The 23,601-nt window shown below is 46.2% G+C and overlaps 1 protein-coding gene across 1 annotated transcript in view; it reads left to right on the forward strand.

Annotated features, from left to right (window-relative positions):
- FASN (fatty acid synthase) overlaps positions 1–23,601 on the forward strand; it is an 80,869-nt gene that overhangs the window by 50,524 nt on the left and 6,744 nt on the right. The window contains exons 33-41 of the mRNA XM_074970541.1: positions 2,780–2,931; positions 3,565–3,656; positions 3,813–3,964; positions 9,137–9,379; positions 19,126–19,314; positions 20,064–20,291; positions 20,749–20,969; positions 22,273–22,371; positions 22,479–22,730. Of these exons, the coding sequence (XP_074826642.1) occupies positions 2,780–2,931; positions 3,565–3,656; positions 3,813–3,964; positions 9,137–9,379; positions 19,126–19,314; positions 20,064–20,291; positions 20,749–20,969; positions 22,273–22,371; positions 22,479–22,730 (1,628 nt within the window). The remainder of the gene's footprint in view (positions 1–2,779; positions 2,932–3,564; positions 3,657–3,812; positions 3,965–9,136; positions 9,380–19,125; positions 19,315–20,063; positions 20,292–20,748; positions 20,970–22,272; positions 22,372–22,478; positions 22,731–23,601) is intronic.

Genomic DNA, 23,601 nt, shown 5'->3' on the forward strand with positions numbered 1-23,601 from the left:
AGAATTCTAGCAGATTGGTGAGGCATGATTTCCCTTTACAAAAACCATGTTAATTCTTCCCCAACAAATTATATTCATCTATGTGTCTGACTCTTTACTATAGTTTCAACCAGTTTGCCTGGTACTGAAGTCACGCTTACCGGCCTGTAATTGCCAGGATCACCTCTGGAGCCCTTTTTAAAAATTGGCGTCACATTAGCTATCCTTCAGTCATTTGGAACAGAAGCTGATTTAAATGATAGGTTACAGACTACAGTTAGTAGTTTTGCAGTTTCACATTTGAGTTCCTTCAGAACTCTTGGATGACTATCATCTGGTCCTGGTGATTTATTACTGTTTAGTTTATCAGTTTGTTCTAAAACCTCCTCTAATGACACCTCAATCTGGGACAGTTCCTCAGATTTGTCACCTAAAAAGAATGGCTCAGGTTTGGGAATCTCCCTCACATCCTCAACCATGAAGACCGATGCAAAGAATTCATTTAGCTTCTCCGCAATGGGCTTATTGTCCTCGAGTGCTCCTTTAGCATCTCGATTGTCCTGTGGCCCTCTGGTTGTTTAGCAAAAAGCCTGCTTCTGATATACTTAAAAAGGGTGCCCTGTACAATCTGGCTTCTACCTTTCCACTCTACTGAAACTGTCTTTACTCAAGTCCCCAATGACTCCTTCCTTTACAAAGTCTCCCTGTCCTCCGTCTAGAGATTCTCATTCTCTTAGTTTCAAACACTGTGCATCTTCCCTATCCAACCATTATACAGGGGTAATAACCCTCAAGCTCTTGTCCCCTCCCCAGAGATCTGTCATTGGTCTTCTTTTTTTTTTTTTTTTTTTTTTTCCCATCTTGCTCATATCCCTGAGTGACATTACCCAATAATTAAATGATTCAGATCTGCCTCATCCACACCTGTCTTTGACTTGTGTTCCTCTGTCCTGACACCGACTCAGGCTCAACATGGGAAAAACTACTACTTTTTCTATTTCCATTGGCAAACCCACGACCCTGCATGTTCTGCAGGCATGCAAAACTTGGTGGCATTTGACTCCCCACCTCAGTCCTCCAACTTCGATGTTGCTAACTCCTGCCAACTTCTCCATTCCAAAATCTATCCATTCCTTTCTATCCCACTGCCTTAAATCTTGTCCAACTTTTCATCTCTCACCTTAGTTACTGCATTCTTTTTCTTTCTTCCACCTCCTTCACTCTTGTCTTCCTTGTCCAAAGTGCTACTGTGAAAATTAATCCACCCTGCCTGCTGATCTTATCATGTCCATCCCCTCTTCAAATCCCTTCACTGCTGCAGCAGACTTTGTCCCCGCTTTCAAGATCATATATAACTCTGTTCCTGCCTACCTCTCTCCTCATCCTCTGTTCACAACTCCTTCTTCATTTCCTTCCCTCACTGTCCTCTCCATGTAATGTCCTCTTTCATATGGCTCCCTCTGCCTATCCAGTAGAACACTCCTTCCTGACTTGTTTCAGAGTAACAGCCGTGTTAGTCTGTATTCGCAAAAAGAAAAGGAGTACTTGTGGCACCTTAGAGACTGACCAATTTATTTGAGCATAAGCTTTCGTGAGCTACAGCTCACTTCATCGGCATCCGATGAAGTGAGCTGTAGCTCACGAAAGCTTATGCTCAAATAAATTGGTTAGTCTCTAAGGTGCCACAAGTACTCCTTTTCTTTCTTCCTGACTTGTTACCCCTGGCCTTCATTCTCTCCTTTTCAAAGCTTCGCCTTTATGGAACCATATCATCCTATGTCTGCAAAGCACAAGGCATGTTTTTGGCTCTATATAAAGTAAAATCTACAGCCTTGCTCAGAGAAAGAGCACACACTGTTACCAGAGGGTGTATGTGGTGGGACCTGAAACATGGAAGAGCTTTCGTGCAAAGGCCACAATGAAAGTTGCTAGATTCCTTTTCAGTGAGCTTATTTCCTGTGAGCTATGGCTACACTATATCACAAGGAAAGCATTCCACATTTTAAATAGCATCTCCATCCATTATGCTCAGCATTTAGAAGAGGGAGTATTGTCTTCATCTTAAAGATAGGGATACAGGAGCACCAAGTTACATGTCTTGGATCACACCGTGAACTGATGGCAGTTGGGGAAAAGAACACTGAATCTGTCGTCTGTCTAACCGTTAGTGAACACTGAATCAGTCTGCAACCATAAGACAGAGTTCTAATGCTTTAGTTTAAATGCTCCTGTTTTGTCTTAGACAGGGTAAGTATGAACTGAGAGGTGCAGGAAGCAGAGCTTCACCAGGGCATAGAGCAGGGGTGGGCAAACTTTTTTTTTTTTTTTTTTTTGGCCTGCGGGCCACAGCGGGTTCCCCCCCCCCCCCCCCCCATGCTCCCTGTCCCTTGACTGCCCTGACACCTATCCACACCCCCGTCCCCTGGCAGGCCCCCCGGGACTCCCACACCTATCCAACCGCTCCCTGTCCCCTAACTGCCCCAGGGACCCCCTGTCCCTTATCCAACCCCCCCCACTCCCCACCCCCTTACCATGTCGCTCAGCAGTAGGACTGGCAGCCGCGCCGCCTGACAGGAGCTCGCAGCCGCGCTGCCCAGAGAGCTGGCAGCATGGCGAGCTGAGGCTGCGGGGGAGGGGAGACAGCAGGGGAGGGGCCAGGGGCTAGCCTCCCCTGCCGGGAGCTCAAGGGCCAGGCAGAATGGTCCCGCGGGCTGGATGTGGCCCATGGGCCGTAGTTTGCCCACCTCTGGCCTAGTGTGTCTGGAATGATGAATCTCAAACTAGCCCCTTTTTTTTGCAGGTTACCAAGCTAAACGAGTCAGAGAGTGGAAGGAGATGGGCGTCCAGGTCCTGGTGTCCACCAGTGATGTTGGGACTTTAGAAGGAACGCAGCACTTGATAGAAAAAGCTTTACAGCTTGGACCAGTTGGGGGCATCTTCAATTTGGCGATGGTGAGTGACAAAAATGCTTGGAACTCAGAAAGGACAGAGCAGCTGCAAAAGTGTTTTCTGCATTGATCATACGGGGCCAAGTCAACAGGGGGACAGCTCAGGCAACCTTTCTGTCTTTCAAAGTGCAGTTGGCCGGAATAGGCTTGATAACATGAAGTTGTTGTTCTTTCACTTCCTCAGTCTGGGTCTTGTTTCCCTAGGCTAGTTGCACTACAGAGACCGTATGTTCAGCTCCTAGTGACCCTTGGGGCCGAAAAAAGGCCTGTCCTGCACTTTCTAGTTAAGGAAGACCATCACAGTAGGAGTCCTGGAGAGACCAGGACAACATGAAGACTTCTTGTTGAGGCTGGTAGGGCCTTACCATCTTCAGTTAAGAGATTCTCTTGTTCTTAGTAATATTTCAGTTTAAACATGTAAAACTTACGTGGTATTCCCTTTGTGTGCCTCTCCAGCATCTCTGAACAGAGCAACATTCAGAACACGTTTCTGGGAGATCTTGGCTGGATCTTTTGTTCCAGAACTTAATGTAGAATCTGCTTGTGCATATTTTTGAGGTTGAAATTGCAGCAGGGTTAGACTCAACCTGAGCAGAGACCAGGGAGATATTGATGTTACTTCTTCTGTCTCCTGCAGGTCCTTAAAGATGCCATGCTAGAGAATCAGTCTCCAGAATTCTTCCATGATGTCAGCAAACCCAAGTTTGCAGGCACCCTTCATCTGGACTGGTAGGTGTCATAGGAGGGATAAATGTGGGGTGCTTGAATGGGGCCAGAGGTCAATAACATTCAGAAAGGTCTCAACTTGTTACCATCACAAGAGGGGAACGATCCTTTTTAAAACAAGTTGTTAATTTAATATAATTTTTTCTATTCCATTCATAGGGTGAGTCGTGAAAAGTGTCCAGACTTGGACTATTTTGTTGCTTTCTCCTCTATAAGCTGTGGAAGAGGAAATGTTGGGCAGAGTAACTATGGTTTTGCCAACTCTACTATGGAGCGCATCTGTGAGCAGCGACGGCATGATGGGCTGCCAGGTAACACTGCAGGGCCTCTTCTACAGATAATGCCCACTCCGTCAACAACCAGAAGAAAATAAGATATCTCATGCACTTCTCTGGAGCAAACGTGAATGCTCAGAGCTCCTTCCCCCCTCGTTCTCTGGCTCATGCACACACACTCTTTGTACTCTGTGGATTGTCAATCAGCATAGAATCCTAGAAACATAGGACTGGAAGGGTCTTTGATAGGTCATCTAGACCAGAGGTGGGCAAACTACGGCCTGCGGGCCACATCCGGCCCACGGGACTGTCCTGCCTGGTCCCTGAGCTCCCAGCCGGGGAGGCTCGTCCCCGGCCCTTCCCCCACAGCCTCAGCCTGCTGTGCTGCGCTGCCAGTGCTCTGGCCTGCTGCTCCTGCCTAGCAGCGTGCCTGGCTCCGGCATGGTAAGAGGGCAGGGGGTCCCTGGGGATAGGCAGGGGGCGGTTGGATGGGGTGGAGATTCGGGGGGGGGGGGGGGGCGCGTGGTCAGGTAACGGGGGGCGCTGGATAGGGCATGGGAGTCCCGGGGGGCCTGTCGGCGTGGGGGTGTGGATAGGGGTCGGGGCAGTCGGGACAGGGAGAAGGGGGGGTTGGATAGGGGGTGGGGTCCCGGGGGGGCAGTTAGGGGCGGGGATCCTGGGGGGGAGATCAGGGGACAAGGAGCAGGGGGGGTTGGATGGGTTGGGAATTCTGAGGGCAGCAGTCATGGGGTGGGAAGTGGAATGGGGCAGATAGGGGATGGGGGCCAGTGTGTTTGGGGAGCACAGCCTTCCCTACCCGGCCCTCCATATAGTTTTGCAACCCCGATGTGGCCCGTGGGCCAAAAAGTTTGCCCACCCCTGATCTAGACCAATCCCCTGCACTGAGACAGGATTAAATATTATCCGCACCATTCCTGAAAGGTGTTTGTCTAACCTGTTCTTAAAAACCTCCAATGTTAGGGATTCTGTAACCTTGCTATGTAATTTGTTCCAGTGCTTAACTACTGTTACAGTTAAATCTCCCTTGCTGCAATTGAAGCCCAGTACTTGAAGACTGTTCTCATATCCCTCTTCAGTCTTTTCTTCTCCAGACTAAACCAACACAAATTTTTTAATCTTTTTTTATCGTAGATCATGTTTTCTAGACCTTTAATCAGTTTTGTTACTCTACTCTGGACTTTCTCCAGTTTGTCTACATATTTCCCAAAGTCTGGTACCAGAACTGGACACACTACTCCATCTGAGGCCGATGAATGCAGAGTAGAGTGGAAGAATTACTTTTTGTGTCTGGCCTACAACACTCCTGTTAATACATCCCAGAATTATGTTCGCTTTTTTCCTACAGTATTACATTGTTGACTAATATTTAGTTTGTGATCCACAATAACTCCCCGATCCCTTTTCACAGTACTATTTGTTAGTCAGTCATTTCCATTTTTGTCTTCTGTGCAATTGATTATTCCTTCCTAAGTGTAGTACGTTGCCCATACTGAATTTCATCCTATTTCTTTCAGTCCATTTTCCCATTTTGTCAAAATCATTTTGAATTTTAATCCTGTCCTCCAAAGCACTTGCAACTCCTCCCAGCTTGCTATCATCCAGAGAGTTTATAAGCATACTCTCTATGCCATTATCTAAATCATTGATCAAGATATTGAATAGAACCAGATACAGGACAGATACTTTTGGGACGCACTCAGTATGCCCTTACAGCTTGACTGTGAACCATTTATAACTACGCTGGACCTTAAAGCAGGTTCATCTAGGCTATCTTTCCTTAGTTTTGTTTATGAGATGATCATGTAAGACCGTTATCAAAAGCCTTACTAAAGTTGAGATATACCACATCTACTGATTTCCCCCTATGCACAAGGGTTGTCAGAGAAGAATATTAGGTTGGTTTGACATGATTTGTTCTTGATGACAAATCCATGTTGACTGTTGCTTTTCACCTTATGTTCTAGGTGCTTATAAATTAATTTTTTTTATTTTATTTTTATTTTTATTTATTTTTTTGCACCATTATCTTTTCTGGTTCCCAAATTAAACTGATTTTCCTTCCTCATTGAGGAATGGACCTGCCTTGTCCTCATCTCCCTCTTGCTTCTAATGTATTTGTAAAATATTTCCTTGTTACGCTTTATGTCCCTAGCTAGTTTAATCTCATTTTGTGCCCTGGCCTTTCTAATGGTCTCTTCATGGTTGTGTGTGGTGTTTTGTTGTGTTTATATAATCTGTATATCCTTTGTAATCTGACTTTGCTTCCACTTCTTGTATGACTCTTATTTGAGTTTCAGGTTGTTGAAGATCTCCAGTTTAAGCCAGGGTGGTTTCTTACCATACTTTCTCTTTCCTACGCATTGGAATAGTTTGTTCTTGTGCCCTCAATAATGTCTCTTTGAAAACTGCCAACTCTCCTGAACTCCCCCCTCTCCCCCCGACTTGCTTCTCATGGGATCTTACCAACCAATTTTCTGAGTTTGGTAAAGTCTGCCTTCTTGAAGTCCATTGTCATAGAATCATAGAATATCTGGGTTGGAAGGGACCTCAGGAGGTCATCTAGTCCAACCCCCTGCTCAAAGCAGGACCATCCCCAACTAAATCATCCCAGCCAGGGCTTTGTCAAGCCTGACCTTAAAAACTTTGAAGGAAGGAGATTCCACCACCTCCCTAGGTAACGCATTCCAGTGTTTCACCACCCTCCTAGTGAAAATTTTTTTCCTAATATCCAACCTAAACCTCCCCCACTGCAACTTGAGACCATTACTCCTTGTTCTGTCATCTGCTACCACTGAAAACAGTCTAGATCCATCCTCTTTGGAACCCCCTTTCAGGTAGTTGAAAGCAGCTATCAAATCCCCCCTCATTCTTCTCTTCCGTAGACTAAACAATCCCAGTACCCTCAGCCTCTCCTCATAAACCATGTGTTCCAGTCCCCTAATAATTTTTGTTGCCCTCCGCTGGACGTTTTCCGATTTTTCCACATCCTTCTTGTAGTGTGGGGCCCAAAACTGGACACAGTACTCCAGATGAGGCCTCACCAATGTCGAATAGAGGGGAACGATCACGTCCCTCGATCTGCTGGCAATGCCCCTACGTATACATCTCAAAATGCCATTGGCCTTCTTGGCAACAAGGGCACACTGTTGACTCATATCCAGCTTCTCGTCCACTGTAACCCTTAGGTCCTTTTCTGAAGAACTGCTGCCGAGCCATTCGGTCCCTAGTCTGTAGCGGTGCATGGGGTTCTTCCCTCCTAAGTGCAGGACTCTGCACTTGTCCTTGTTGAACCTCATCAGATTTCTTTTGGCCCAATCCTCTAATTTGTCCAGGGCCCTCTGTATCCTATCCCTACCCTCCAGCTTATCTACCTCTCCTCCCAGTTTAGTGTCATCTGCAAACTTGCTGAGGGTGCAATGCACACCATCCTCCAGATCATTTATGAAGATATTGAACAAAACTGGCCCGAGGACCGACCCTTGGGGCACTCCACTTGGGGCGGCTGCCAACTAGACATGGAGCCATTGATCACTATCCGTTGAGCCCGACAATCTAGCCACCTTTCTACCCACCTTATAGTCCGTTCATCCAGCCCATACTTCTTTAACTTGCTGACAAGAATACTGTGGGAGACCGTGTCAAAAGCTTTGCTAAAGTCAAGGAACAACACATCCACTGCTTTCCCCTCATCCACAGAGCCAGTTATCTCGTCATAGAAGGCAATTAGATTAGTCAGGCATGACTTGCCCTTTGTGAATCCATGCTGACTGTTCCTGATCACTTTCCTCTCCTCTAAGTGCTTCAGAATTGATTCCTTGTGGACCTGCTCCATGGTTTTTCCAGGGACTGAGGTGAGGCTGACTGGCCTGTAGTTCCCAGGATCCTCCTCCTTCCCTTTTTTTAAAGATGGGCACTACATTAGCCTTTTTCCAGTTGTCTGGGACTTCCCCGGATCACCATGAGTTTTCAAAGATAATGGCCAATGGCTCTGCAATCACATCCGCCAACTCCTTTAGCACTCTCAGATGCAGCGCATCTGGCCCCATGGACTTGTGCTCGTCCAGCTTTTCTAAATAGTCCCGAACCACGTCTTTCTTCACAGAGGGCTGGTCACCTCCTCCCTGTGCTGCCCAGTGCAGTAGTCTGGGAGCTGACCTTGTTCGTGAAGATAGAGGCAAAAAAAGCATTGAGTGCATTAGCTTTTTCCACATCCTCTGTCACTAGGTTGCCTCCCTCATTCAGTAAGGGGCCCACACTTTCTTTGACTTTCTTCTTGTTGCTAACATACCTGAAGAAACCCTGTCTTTTTTGCTTTTTTTTTCTCCTCCTACCATTCATTAAAATCATGAGCTCTTATTTCATGATCACTTTCACCCAAGCTGCCTTCAAATTCTAAACCAGAATTTGTCAGAATCAAATCTAGAACAGCCTCTTAGTCAGAATCAAATCTAGAACAGCCGCTTTCTCCACCCTCTACAATAAAAAAGTTGTCTCCAATGAATTCCAATAGCTTGTTAGACAATATGTGCCTTTCTGTATTCTTTTCCCAGCAGATATCTGCGTAGTTGAAGTCCCCACCCCCACCACCAAGTCCTGTGCTTTGGATGATTTCTTGTTTTGTTTGTTTGTTAAGCCTTATCTGCCTCTTCTTCCTGGTTAGACATTCTATAATAGACCCCTATCATGACATCATCTTTGTTTTTTACCCCTTTTATCCTTACCCAGAGGCTTTCAACAGGTCTACCCCCCACTTCTATTTCAACCTCCATGCAAGTGTATCTATCTTTGATATACAAGGCAACAACTTCTCCTATTTTTTTTCCCTGCCTATCCTTACTGGACAGACTGTACACTTCTATACCAATATTCCAGTCATGAATTATCCCACCAAGTCTCTGCAATGCCAATTATGTCATAACTGTGGTTGTTCACTGGAATTTCTGGTTCTTCCTGTTTTATTCCCCATGCTTCTATGATGTTCATTAGACTTTCCTCTCTATATTCCCTCCTGTCCCTCCTTTGTTTCTGCTACAGTTGCCCACATTCCTCCCAGATTCTGACCCTTCACCCAGATTTTCAAGTGAATGAAGACACCTGCTCTGTTTTCTTTAGCTTTCCCCTCTTCCTGCTGCCATGTGCTCCAGTTAATCATTTTATGTGTTCTCTCTTCTGCCTTCTTTTTTGCAGGCCTGGCCGTGCAGTGGGGTGCCATTGGTGATGTGGGTGTTGTCTTGGAGACCATGGGCAGTAACGACACTGTGGTTGGTGGAACTCTTCCCCAGCGACTCAGCTCATGCCTGGAGGTTCTGGACCGCTTCCTGAATCAGCCTCATCCTGTCATGTCTAGTTTTGTTCTGGCAGAGAAGGTCTCAGTGAAGAGTGAGGGAAGCAGCCAGCAGGACCTTGTGGAGGCTGTTGCCCACATCCTGGGTAAATTAGATCATTAATAATTACAAACATTCTGTGATCAGAATTCTAGAAGCCACATCTTACTCTAGAATCTGCTATAGGACATATTGGTGCCAGCCACTATCTGTAGGAAATTGAGTGCAGGTGTGCAGCTTGCTGTGGTCCAAGAGTGTCTATTGACTCTCCAGAAGTATCTCTTTCTTCCTCAGCCGTGGGAGTGCTGCTTGTATCATTATTTTTATAGCACTGTGCATGTGCCCAGAATTCTCAATAGGAAAAAATGCACAGATTGAAGGCTAGACCTTAGATCCCAAGATTTCACAATATCGAGATACATACCGATACATTAGCCGCCCAGGCAGCGGTCAGAGCTGACCTCACAGAACAGGTGGTGGTTTGTTTTGGGTTTTTTGGGGGGGTTTTTAGGAGTGGTTTGAAGTGTGAGTATTGACAAGTGTCTGGAAAGCTGCACTAGGTAGTGCAGGAGTTGTGGAAGAAAGCATTGGGTTGGGAGTGTATGACGACGACAAAAGGAGCGGCTAGAAGAGAAGCGTGGGTGGAACACAGTACTCCTGGGGAAATTCTGTGCAACTGTAGCACAGCAGAAAGATATCCTCCGCCCCCCAATCGCTTTGCTTCCTCTTGGCAACTCAGACATGTCTATTCAGGCAGCCGGGGGGAGAGGTAAATCATTGGGGGGAGGGAGGTCTGGGGATGCCCTGGCCACCCAGGGACATAGTCCCAACTGGAGGTGCGGTGGGGAGGAGGATGGAGACTAAGTTCCCACTTCCCTGCATGGAGCAGCCGGGGCTGGGTCAGATCAAGCCCCAGAAACTTCCCCTGGCTGCAAGAAGCTCTGCACTGCAGGGGGTGGGGGGTGAGGCTCGGGGGGGATGGTTCCAGGTGCGGAGGGGGTGGGTTGGTGCGGGGGGTCTGAATGCACAGGGGTTGGGCAGACAGAGGGAGCAGCTCCCTATACAGTGACACCCCCCCACACCAGGCACCTGGAACACCCCACACCAAGCCCCTTTTGCATCAGGAGCCCCCCACCAAGTCCCCCAAACCTCCACCCTGCTGAGCCTCATCACCTGCATCAGGAGCCCCCCCCTACCTGGACCCTCACCCCACTGAGCCCCAACCAGCTGCACCCTGACCCTCCCCCCACTGAGCACTAACCACCTTCACCTCACCCCCCCTTGCAGATTCCCATTCTCCCTGCGCCCAGACCCCCCACCAAGCTACCCATATAGAACCCTGGCACCACACAGAACCCTGGTACTCTTGAGGGAATTCTGCACCAAAAAATTTTAAAAATTAAAATTCTGCGAAGTTCTGCATATTTTAATTGTCAAAATAACACAAACACTAACAATATAATCACACCAAAATAATTGAAAATGGTAACTTATTTCAAAATACTTGTCAGCAAATAATTGAAAATGGTGTGATTATATTGTGGTGTTTTGACAAATAAAATATGCAGAATTTTAAAATACTATGCGCAGAATATTTAATTTTTTGGTGCAGAATTCCCTCAGGAGTAACACAGGGAGCAGGATTTGGTGTAGGAGGAAATGAGGTCAGACATATAGACAGGAGTGTTTTTGAAAAGCCTTAAGGGTGAGCAGCTTGAACTAAATGCAAAAGAGTAGTCATCAGTGCAAAAATTCAAGGGAGAGGGAACATGGTTGGAGAGGAGGATCTCTGTGACAGACTGAAAGGGAGACCAATGGAGTTGAGTCAGGGGAGGCCAGAGAGAAGGAAGATCAGACCAGTTTGAGCCATGGGGATAAAGAAAAGGTTTTACATTAGAGTATTTAGGGTGGTAGGAGGAATTAGCAAGAGTCCAGATGCACAAGGGGAAGATAACACCAAGGTTATAATTATGCAGAATTTGGAGGAAGAGGTGGTGGGATTGGCAGTGGGGAACAAGATTTAGAGTTCAGTGTTTCATTTTAACTCTTTGATGCCTTGTTTTTCTGTATCCTGATTTTTCATTAACTGATCCTTAATGATCTGTATAACTAGTTGATTCAATATTTATTTTGCTTTATCATCTTGTTAGGATGCCAATCACATTTGCCCTGTGCTGCCTTGTTCCATCCTCTTCTGTCCTATCTTTCCATCTTTTTATTATTGTAGTAGCACTGAGGAGCCCCTGTCATGGACCAGGACCCTATTGTTCTAGGTGTTGTACAAACAGAATAAAAAACAGTCCCTGCCCCTGAGAATTTACAAACTAAGTATAAGGCAAGAGACTATAAATGAATGCAGACAGACCGAAAGGGTGTATAAGGAATTAATAAGACAGTACTGGTCAGCATGATGGGCAGCGGTCTCAGTATACCAGCAATCTTACCCATCCCCTCCACCTTTTTCCTCTTCCCTCCACCTCCTGGCTCTCAAAGGAACCTGGATCTCACTATCTGACATGGTACTTCTACCACTCCACTTTTGTATGCCAAGCTCCTAATTCTCTTGCATATGCTACATCCAGCATCATCCATAAAGGACTATGACAGGGATGTTGGACTCCTCTTCCTCCCAGTCTAACTTGTAATTTCTTCTGCATTGTCTACAACTAAATCTAAAATCTTGCTGTTCTCCTTTCCTTGGCCTCTGATTACCTGTCTTTCTGTCCATTCTTGGACTGCAAGCTCCTCAGGACAGGAACTCTCCCTCCTTGAACATCTGTTTGGAAAACCTCTAGTCCATACTGTTCTATCTAGGTTCTTATGGTGCCCTCATCAGTGTAACTGAGCACCTTCCAGTAGTGCATTAAGTGATATGACTAACTTCCGTTGAGCAATTCGATCTCTCTTATCCTCTCTCCAGGGGGAGAATTTTGTGTGCACTGTAGTGTTTTGGTAGGATATTTTTTTAAATGTCCATGCTGCTCTGTTTATATTACAGAAAGCAAGTCAAAAGTGTGCCTTGCACATGGAATGGAAGGGAGTGAGATTTGTGATGGTCCTTAGTTCTTATAGGAGTTTGTTCCCCAAGTCTGACTGGTCCCTGAGAAAGCTCTGTTTCCTGCACAGGTGAGCTTATTCTTATAGTCAAAAGTTCCACTGTGCCTGAGGAGTAGAGTTTTCACCACAACTACCTTTATGGAGCTTTAGGCAGACTTTTAGGTATGCCGGATCCAGGCTATTGAACACCTTGAAGATAAGCACTGAGACCTTAAACTTATTATATGGAAGTCAGTGTAGAGAGTGGAAGACAAGATCTGATGGACTCATGGTAACCCATGTTTCTGAGAGGACATGCTAGTATTCTTTATTAACTGGAGTTTCCTAAGGGATCACTGCTTCATATCCAGTTATTGCATTGCTGTAGTCCAGACAGGAGCTGACAAAGGTAGGTATAAAAGAGGCAAGGTCATCATCCACCAGGATGGGATGGACTCCTCTAGCCAACTGGAGGTGGTAGAAACCATAACTTGCAGGTGCTGTTGTGCGAAACTGTAGCATCTGTTAGGATTCCAGGAGCACTCCTAAACTACGTACTGAATTGACCAATTGTGGGTGTGTGACTTTTTAACCAAAAGAAACTGTATGGTGACCGTGAACTCTTCAAAGTTTTTTTTTCCTCTGGCTTGCTTGGATTAGAATCCTAGATTATCAGGGTTGGAAGGGACCTCAGAAGGTCATCTAGTCCAACCCCCTGCTCAAAGCAGGACCAATCCCCAACTAAATCATCCCAGCCAGGGCTTTGTCAAGCCTGACCTTAAAAACTTTGAAGGAAGGAGATTCCACCACCACCTAGGTAATGCATTCCAGTATTTCACCACCCTCCTAGTGAAAAAGTTTTTTCCTAATATCCAACCTAAACCTCCCCCACTGCAAATTGAGACCATTACTTCCTTGTTCTGTCATCAGCTACCACTGAGAACAGTCTAGATCCATCCTCATTGGAACCCCCTTTCAGGTAGTTGAAAGCAGCTATCCAATCCCCCCTCATTCTTCTCTTCCCGTAGACTAAACAATCCCAGTTCCCTCAGCCTCTCCTCATAAATCATGTGTTCCAGTCCCCTAATCATTTTTGTTGCACTCTGCTGGACATTTTTCCACATCCTTCTTATAGTGTGGGGCCCAAAACTGGACACAGTACTCCAGATTTCAGAGTAGCAGAGTACTCCAGATGAGGCCTCACCAATGTCAAATAGAGGGGAACGATCACGTCCCTCGATCTGCTGGCAATGCCCCTACTTATGCCATTGGCCTTCTTGGCAACAAGGGCACACTGTTGACTCATATCCAGCTTCTCGTCCACTGTAACCCCTAGGTCCTTTTCTGCAGAAACTGCTGCCAAGCCATTCGGTCCCTAGTCTGTAGTGGTGCATGGGATTCTTCCGTCCTAAGTGCAGCACTCTGCACTTGTCCTTGTTGAACCTCATCAGATTTATTTTGGCCCAATCCTCCAATTTGTCTAGGTCCCTCTGTATCCTATCCCTACCCTCCAGCGTATCTACCTCTCCTCCCAGTTGGTGTCATCTGCAAACTTGCTGAGGGTGCAATCCACACCATCCTCCAGATCATTAATGAAGATATTGAACAAAACCGGCTGAGGGACCGACCCTTGGGGCACTCCACTTGATAGCGGCTGCCAACTAGACATGGAGCCATTGATCACTATCCGTTGAGCCCGACAATCTAGCCAGCTTTCTGTCCACCTTATAGTCCATTCATCCAGCCCATACTTCTTTAACTTGCTGGCAAGAATAGTGTGGGAGACTGTGTCAAAAGCTTTGCGAAAGTCAAGGAACAACACGTCCACTGCTTTCCCCTCATCCACAGAGCCAGTTATCTCGTCATAGAAGGCAATTAGATTAGTCAGGCATGATTTGCCCTTTGTGAATCCATGCTGACTGTTCCTGATCACTTTCCTCTCCTCTAAGTGCTTCAAAATGGATTCCTTGAGGACCTGCTCCATGATTTTTCCAGGGACTGAGGTGAGGCTGACTGGCCTGTAATTCCCAGGATCCTCCTCCTTCCCTTTTTTAAAGATGGGCACTACATTAGCCTTTTTCCAGTCATCTGGGACTTCCCCCGATCGCCATGAGTTTTCAAAGATAATGGCCAATGGCCCTGTAATCACATCCACCAACTCCTTTAGCACTCTCAGATGCAGCGCATCCGGCCCCATGGACTTGTGCTCATCCAGCTTTTCTAAATAGTCCCGAACCACTTCTTTCTCCACAGAGGGCTGGTCACCTCCTCCCCATGCTGTGCTGCCCAGTGCCGTAGTCTGGGAGCTGACCTTGTTCGTGAAGACAGAGGAAAAAAAAGCATTGAGTACATTAGCTTTTTCCACATCCTCTGTCACTAGGTTGCCTCCCTCATTCAGTAAGGGGCCCACACTTTTTGACTTTCTTCTTGTTGCTAACATACCTGAAGAAACCCTTCTTGTTACTCATAACATCTCTTGCTAGCTGCAACTCCAGGTGTGATTTGGCCTTCCTGATTCACTCCTGCATCCCCGAGCAATATTTTTATACTCTTCCCTGGTCATTTGTCCAATCTTCCACTTCTTGTAAGCTTCTTTTTTGTATTTAAGATCAGCAAGGATTTCACTGTTAAGCCAAGCTAGTCGCCTGCCATATTTACTATTCTTTCTACACATCGGGATGGTTTGTCCCTGTAACCTCAATAAGGATTCTTTAAAATACAGCCAGCTCTCCTGGACTCCTTTCCCCCTCATGTTGTTCTCCCAGGGGATCCTGCCCATCAGTTCCCTGAGGGAGTCAGTCTGCTTTTCTGAAGTCCAGGGTCCGTATTCTGCTGCTCTTCTTTCTTCCCTGTGTCAGGATCCTGAACTCGACCATCTCATGGTCACTGCCTCCCAGGTTCCCATCCACTTTTGCTTCCCTTACTAATTCTTCCTGGTTTGTGAGCAGCAGGTCAAGAAGAGCTCTGCCCCAGTTGGTTCCTCCAGCACTTGCACCAGGAAATTATCCCCTACACTTCCCAAAAACTTCCTGGATTGTCTGTGCACCACTGTATTGGTCTCCCAGCAGATATCAGGGTGATTGAAGTCTCCTATGAGAACCAGGGCCTACGATCTAGTAACTTCCATGAGTTGCCGGAAGAAAGCCTCGTCCACCTCATCCCCCTGGTCCGGTGGTCTATAGCAGACTCCCACCACGACATCACCCTTGTTGCTCACACTTCTAAACTTAATCCAGAGACTCTCAGGTTTTTCTGCAGTTTCATACTTGAGCTCACGAGCAGTCATACTGCTCCCTTACATACAATGCAACTCCCCCACCTTTTCTGCCCTGCCTGTCCTTCCTGAACAGTGTTTATCCATCCATGACAGTACTCCAGTCATGTGAGTTATCCCACCAAGTCTCTGTTATTCCAATCACATCATAATTCCTGGACTCTGCCAGGACTTTGAGTTCTCCCTGCTTGTTTCCCAGGCTTCTTGCATTTGTGTATAGGCACTTGAGATAACTCGCTGTTCGTCCCTCTTTCTCAGTATGAGGCAGGAGCCCTCCCCTTTCGCGCGCTCCTGCTCGTGCTTCCTCCCGGTATCCGACTTCCCCACTTACCTCAGGGCTTTGGTCTCCTTCCCCTGGTGAACCTAGTTTAAAGCCCTCCTCACTAGGGTAGCCAGCCTGCTTGCGAAGATGCTCTTCCCTCTCTTCGTTAGGTGGAGCCAGTCTCTGCCTAGCACTCCTCCTTCTTGGAACACCATCCCATGGTCAGAGAATCCAAAGCCTTCTCTCCAACACTACCTGCGTAGTCATTCGTTGACTTCCACGATTCGACGGGGTCTACTCAGGCCTTTTCCTTCCATGGGGAGGATGGACGAGAAGACCACTTGCACCTCAAACTCCTTTATCCTTCATCCCAGAGCCACGTAGTCTGCAGTGATCCGCTCAAGGTCATTCTTGGCAGTATCATTGGTGCCCACGTGGAGAAGCAGGAAGGGGTAGCAATCCAAGGGCTTGATGAGTCTCGGCAGTCTCTCCATCACATTGTAAATCCTAGCTCCTGGCAAGCAGCAGACTTCTCGATTTTTCCCATTTGGGGCGCAGATAGATGACTCAGTCCCCCTGAGGAGAGAGTCCCCGACCACCACCACCTGCCTCATTCTCTTGGGAGCGGTGGTTGTGGAACCCCCATCCCTAGGACAGTGCATCTCATGCCTTCCAATCGGCGGAGTCTCCTTCTTTTCCCTTCCCTCAGATGTATCATCTAGTCCACTCTCCACATTAGTACCTGTGGAGAGAACATGAAAACGGTTACCTACCTGTATCTGCGTTGCTGGTACATGGACGCTCCCCTTTCTTCTTCTGGAGGTCACATGCTGCCAGATTTCTTCACCGTCGTCCTGTCCCCGCAGTGCAGCCTGCTCTGAATCTTCAGAACGTTGCGTCTGTAGAAGCACATCCTGACGTCTGTCCAGGAAATCTTCAGTTTCTGTTATGGAACGCATGGTTGCATAAGATTCACCTTCAAACTGCTGTTTTTATCCATGAGCTGATTTCGTAAGGTATTGTCATATGTGGTGAAGGATAAGAAGAGATATGTATCCATTTGCACGTTGCTGGCATGAGTCCATGTTGACTGACCAGTTTACTTAGTGGCTGCATGTATATATATTGAATAGAACTGGAAAGAGAATTGATACTTGTGGAGTCCCACTGCGTGCAAACAAACGTGTTAATATGCCTAAATGTAAATGTACACATCTAGGAACAAAAATTGTCGACCATACTTAAAGGATGGGGGACTTTATCCTGGGAAGCTGAGATTCTGAAAAAGATGTGGGTAGTCAGCCAAATGTGAGGTGCCAGTGTCATGCTATGGATAAAAGAGCTAATGTGATCCGGAGGTGCATAAATGGGAATTTCCAGTAGGAGTAGGACTGTTATTTTATCTCTGATTTGGCACTGGTGTGACCACTGCTGGAATATGGCGTCCGGTTCTGGTGCCCACAGTTCAAGAAGAATGTTGGTAAATTGGAGAGGAGTTCAGAGAAGAGCCATGAGCATAATTAAAGGATTAGAAAACCTGCCTTATAGTGATAGACTAAAAGAGCTCAATCTATTTAGCATAACAAAGAGAAGGTTAAGGGGTGACTTGAGCCATCAGTAAGTATCTGAAGAGCCCGTTGTTAAATATTGTTCCCCATGTAATCTAGCAGAGAATTAACACAATCTACTGTCTGGAAGTTAAAGCTAGACATTTTCAGACTAGAAATAAGGTGTAAATTTTCAGTGGTGAGAGTAATTAACCCTTAGAATTTACCAAGGTTCGTGATAGATTCTCCATCATGATTTTGGGAAAGTTCTTTGGCCTGTGTTATAAAGAGGTCAGACTACATGATCCAATGGTGCATCCTGGTCTTGGAATCTGAATGCTCAGCGGTGTTGAATGTTGTGTGTTTAAAAAAAAAAAAAAAAAGATTCAGGAGGATGAGAATGGGTGTCTGGCCATTGACAGTGGAATGATATATCCATCCGTGCCACTAATGGGTTTCAGTCCCATGTCTTAGCTTGAATCCAGATTATGCTGGGTCTAGGATATTAGCGTCAATTAGATGAGCTTGAAGTTGGCCTTTGGCTATTGTTTCTGTGAGCTTGCCCAGGAACACAGTGTTTGATACTGGATGCTATTGGCAAGAACTGATAGATCTATGGTGGCTTGTACTATTATGTAAATTGACAACTAATCCAAACACCAGGTCCAGGGTGTGACCCAGATATGGGGGATGGACTGGAGGTGATTTGGGAAAGTTGTAGGGAGCCAGTGAGGATATGATTTGGGGGAACAGGGGTGTTGCATCTGCAATGACTAGGATATTTTACCAACATGCTGGCAAGCTATGAGTGAGTTCCTCTAATGAATGCTTTAGTTTCTCTGGTGGTCTGTAAAATAGCATAAAATCTGTTTAGCTTTGGCTCTGTTTTCTATCTTAAATTTAATTAAAATTAACTTGTTTTAACTGAGGTATCTCTTTTGGCACCTAGTACATCATGGGTGCTGCCATAAACAAATACTACCACCCTCTGCTCAAAATTTTTGTGAACTATCCATGAAGGTATAAGAACTTTGACAAAAGTGTGAAGTACATTTGAGAAAAGTTTGCCCAGAGGTAATGATGGGTGAACCTAAGGAAGTGGATGGGGCTACCCAAGAAGCAAGGTTTGAGAGAGAAGGTCATGGTACAGAGTATAGAGCCCTGGAAGATGCTAAATGGGGAAAGGAGGAGAAGGACAAGAGAAATTGCTGCAAGATGTTGAAGGGGCAGGAGCAGGGTCCTTTGGACATTCATAAGACTTTCTACAGTTTTGATGGGATTTTTTCTGCCCTGTGCTGATTGGCTGTTTGCTCCATCCTTCCCCCTCCCTCACCATTTCTTCACCTCAGCTTCATTCCACACTTGCCCCTCACCCACTCTTCCTTTCCCTTTTCTTTCCACTTAGCTGATCTCCTCTTAAGTAAACCTACAAATTAATAATAATTAAAAATCGTGGCACCAACATGTCATTTGCTGCCATGACATTATTCATTCTGCTGGTGTATTATACCCCATCCCCTATCTTGTGTCTGTCTTGTCTATTTAGATTGAGTTCTTCAGAGAAGGGATCATCTGCTGTTCTCTTTTTGTATGATGCCTAGCACAATGGGATCCTACTCTTGTTTGGCCTTTGGGCGCTATCATAATATCCATGTTAAATAATAATTGCAGGAACAGTCCAAAAGGTAGAAGGACATCAGTCTGTTTTTCAAACATCTGGTTCTTTTCATCAGGTGTCCGTGATCTGAGCAGTCTGAATGCTGAGAGCTCTTTGGCAGATCTAGGCTTGGACTCCCTGATGGGAGTGGAAGTGCGTCAGACCCTGGAGAGGGACTACGATATTGTCATGACTATGAGAGAGATTCGGCTGCTTACAATTAATAACCTGCGAGAACTTTCCTCCAAGTCTAGAACAGCAGAGGGTACGTCATCTGAATTTGGTCTTGGGGGAGACTAGGGTTGCTAGAATAGCCGTTGGGGTCCATATACCTTTAAAATAATAAACAGGCTCCCATGCTGTCTCTTTCAATATGTAATGGTGAGAGCCTCTTAGTGACAGGTGATGGAATGAGGCCTGGTGTGAACTGATAGTATTGTAAATAACAAGTGGGCATAGCACTGCCACTTATTGCTGTGCTGCCCCAGTGGATTGGTCCAGCCAGTTATTGGGGGGGCAGGAAAGTCCTTAATTGAGGACCCAAGGCCAGGAGAAGGGAGACTAAATAAGCTTCTATCTCCATTTCTCTGCTGCCTGATCTCCAGCACAGCTCAGACAGCTCTCCAATGCTCCCTAGATAGCGTCAGCAATGCGGGTGCAGAGAGCTAGCGTCAAATAGCCTGAACCATGAACTAGCCATTAGCAGCAGTATCAGTTTGGACAGGGAAATGACAAAGGCAGAAATTCAGAGGAAACAGCAAAATCCAAAGCCAGGCTTGTGGGGGAAGAGGTAGTGTCCTTTCTGAGTCCCCCTTCCTCAAGATACTGGCAGAACATCCCCTCTGAGGCACCAAGCCTGAATTTCTATATGGATTAAACTCACTGCCATTTAATGATCTAGTGAGCAAGAGGGCTAGTCCAGACAAGCCTTCACTTCTCTGTGGGCTGTGCTGCCTGTCCCACTAATCTGATTCTGACTGTAACTGGCTTTTCCTGATCTGCTTTCCTTTAAAGAACTGAAACCATCCCTTCTGATGAAAGCTGGCCAGGCTCAGCACCCTGAATTGGACTTGAACAACCTGCTGGTGAATCCAGAAGGGCCAACAATCACCCGGCTCAATGAGGTACAGAGCACAGAACGCCCTCTCTTCCTCATTCACCCCATCGAAGGATCCATCACAGTTTTCCACACACTTGCCTCCAGACTCAGTGTGCCCAGCTATGGACTCCAGTGCACAAAAGGTATCTGCATCCTTTATTCATCTTGACTTTCTAAACCTCACTTGGTAGCTTTCACCATCGCATAGAGGGCTCAGTTCCTCACCTCTGCACGCAGAGCTCCAAGCTTCAGTGACCCATGACTGAGTCCACTTAGTCACAAACATCCCCAGTTAAATGGGAAAGAGAAATGTCAGTGTAAATAGAAGATGCTTGAATGTGGAAGTGTGTTCTCACACAGGGAGGCCCGTATGCCAGAGTGATGGACAAGACTCTGCTCATCACTGATGCTCCTGGGGCACAATTACTAGTTTGGTCAGAAATATGGATTTAACCCGTGTCATAATCTGTATAGAAATACACTTTTAAAAGCAGCTGAGTATTTCTAATGGAGCCATTACTAAGCTGGTGGAGATGTAACTTCATCTCTCACTCTGATTTCAACCTGTTCTTAACTCCCATATTTGCTTCCTCTTTCTAGCTGCTCCCCTGGACAGTATACAGAACCTGGCAGCCTATTACATTGACTGTATAAAGCAGGTGCAGCCTGAGGGACCCTATCGCATTGCAGGATACTCCTTTGGAGCCTGTGTAGCCTTTGAAATGTGCTCCCAGCTGCAAGATCGGCAGAACCCCTCCCATTCACTCAACAGCCTCTTCCTGTTTGATGGGTCCCACTCCTATGTGGCAGCATATACTAAGGTAAGAGATTCCGGGGGAATCTTCAGAGACCATCCTGTGTCTCACCAATGCTCATGATTTGGGAGCCTTCCATGTGACTTGAGCCATTTTAAAAAATTGACAGACCCATCTTCCAGGAAAAAAAAATAGCTGGCAAGGAGGTGTAGATGACTGTAAAACAGCAGCTGTGCTCCATGAGCTTAGTGGGACTGGGATGCAAGTGCTGATTCAGATATCCTATAATAAATGGTTGAATTAGCCTGCTTGTTTCAAGGTTCTGAAGCCTCCAACATGTTCTTGTGCTGAAAGCAAGGGTCCTAACCTGGCTAGGCCTCCTAGCACCCCCATATCCAATGCACCGCTACAGACTAAGGACCGAATGGCTAGGCAGCAGTTCTGCGGAGAAGGACCTAGGGGTGACAGTGGACAAGAAGCTGGATATGAGTCAACAGTGTGCTCTTGTTGCCAAGAAGGCTAATGGCATTTTGGGGTATATAAGTAGGGGTATTGCCAGCAGATCGAGGGACATGATCGTTCTCCTCTATTCGACATTGGTGAGGCCTCATCTGGAGTACTGTCCAGTTTTGGGCCCCACACTACAAGAAGGATGTGGAGAAACTGGAGAGAGTCCAGCGAAGGGCAACAAAAATGATTAGGGGTCTGGAACACATGACTTATGAGGAGAGGCTGAGGGAACTGGGATTGTTTTAGTCTACGGAAGAGAAGAATGAGGGGGGATTTGACAGCTGCTTTTAACTACCTGAAAGGTGGATCCAAAGAGGATGGATCTAGACTATTCTCAGTGATAGCAGATGACAGGACAAGGAGTAATGGTCTCAAGTTGCAGTTGGGGAGATTTAGGTTGGATATTAGGAAAAACTTTTTCACTAGGAGGCTGGTGAAACACTGGAATGCGTTACCTAGGGAGGTGGTGGAATCCCCTTCTTAGAAGTTTTTAAGGTCAGGCTTGACAAAGCCCTGGGTGGGATGATTTAATTGCTATGGGTAGGGGGTTGGACTAGATGACCTCCAGAGGTCCCTTCCAACTCTGATATTCTATGATTCTATGATATCCTGCCTTCTGGCTGGCATAAAGCTCTCTAAAGGACCCCAAAATCTTGACAATTGGTCAGTCTCCCAGTAGCATCCACGTGGTGATCACCTGTATTCTCTTTGTATGGTTTTTGGGTTTGTTGTCCTGTTCGGATTCTCCCAAGCTTTTCAGTCACTTGCTGTCAAGTACAGAGCACCGTACTATGGTATCTTATCTAATGAGCAAGAGAGAGCTTCCCTTTTTGTATTAGTGACACTTTCTCTCTTCCAGAGCTACCGAGCCAAGCTGACCCCAGGAAATGAGACTGAGGCAGAGACTGAAGCATTGTGTGCCTTCATTCTACAGTTCACAGGCACTGAATACAATAAGGTAATGTTTCTCCACTTATTATAGCTACAGGAAAATGCCTCTTGCACACAAGAAGAAGCTGGTAGCTGCACCTCGCTTAGCAGTAAATTGTTCTTTACCATCTACAGTTGCTGGAGATTCTTCTGCCTCTGCAAGACCTGGAAGCTCGTGTCAAAGCTGCTGTGGATCTGATAACGCTGAGTCACAAAAACATCAATCGTGAAGCTCTCAGTTTTGCTGCTGCTTCCTTTTACTACAAACTGAAGGCTGCTGACAAGTATGTGCCGGAGTCCAAGTATCATGGGAATGTGACGCTACTGAGGGCAAAGACCCACAACGAGTATGAAGAAGGCCTGGGTGGAGATTACAAGCTCTCAGAGGTTAGTTTAAGGAACAGCTCCAATTATGAAGCTGCACTTTCCTAGTTGGAGGGCAGGAAGGAAGTGGCAGGAAGCCATATTCTTGCCCTCCCCAAAAAATGTTTGCCTTTGGGGGCAATAATTATGCAACTGTCTCTTCCTGAGAACTGAAGAGTCCCCAGAAAACAACATGAAGAGGAGGCTGCATGGTTCTAGGCCACTGTCAGCCTCAAAGGAGGCTGAGGTCCAGGAGAAGGTCTCACTCCAATTTTGAAGCAGTTCCTAACAGCAATCTACAGTTGTTTCCACTAATTCCTATAGCTCCCAAAATGCACTCCGTGCTCTGAAGAGCAACTAGTCTGCAAACAAGTCAGTAGGGGCAGGGTTGAAGCAGAGACCAGTTAAAACACCTCTGTGCTTTTTAACCTTTGTGCACTCTTTTTTTTTTTAAAATTCTTCCCCCTTGATATAATATAGGACAGCAGGGAGGGGAAGAGAATTTATAGATCTTTTTTAAAAATAAACTTGTTACAGCCCAGATGCTCTTCCCTTTTGGAACTTCTCATTTATTCCCCTTCCCACCGTGTGTTGTGTGATATGATTTTTATCATGCACTTAAGGAAAGTTCATTGGGTGTGTTCCCACCCACCAAGAGACTATCCTTTAAAACTGCCATCTTTCTGAAAGTGTTTACATTCCCAATCCAGCCAACTACACCAGCTTATTCCTTGCTGTGATGGGGAAAATGGATTCACTTCTACTGGGGCTCAAGGTAGAGGTCCTGGTCCCCTATGCCCTGCCCTCAACAGTGCATACATTGAAGCATTTAAATGAAAAAGTTTTAGAGTCAGAACAGAGAATGGAACAGGTGTCAGAATCAGGAGACCTTCAG

Source organism: Natator depressus, chromosome 14, assembly GCF_965152275.1.
Source record: "Natator depressus isolate rNatDep1 chromosome 14, rNatDep2.hap1, whole genome shotgun sequence".
NCBI classification, from domain to species: Eukaryota; Metazoa; Chordata; order Testudines; family Cheloniidae; genus Natator; species Natator depressus.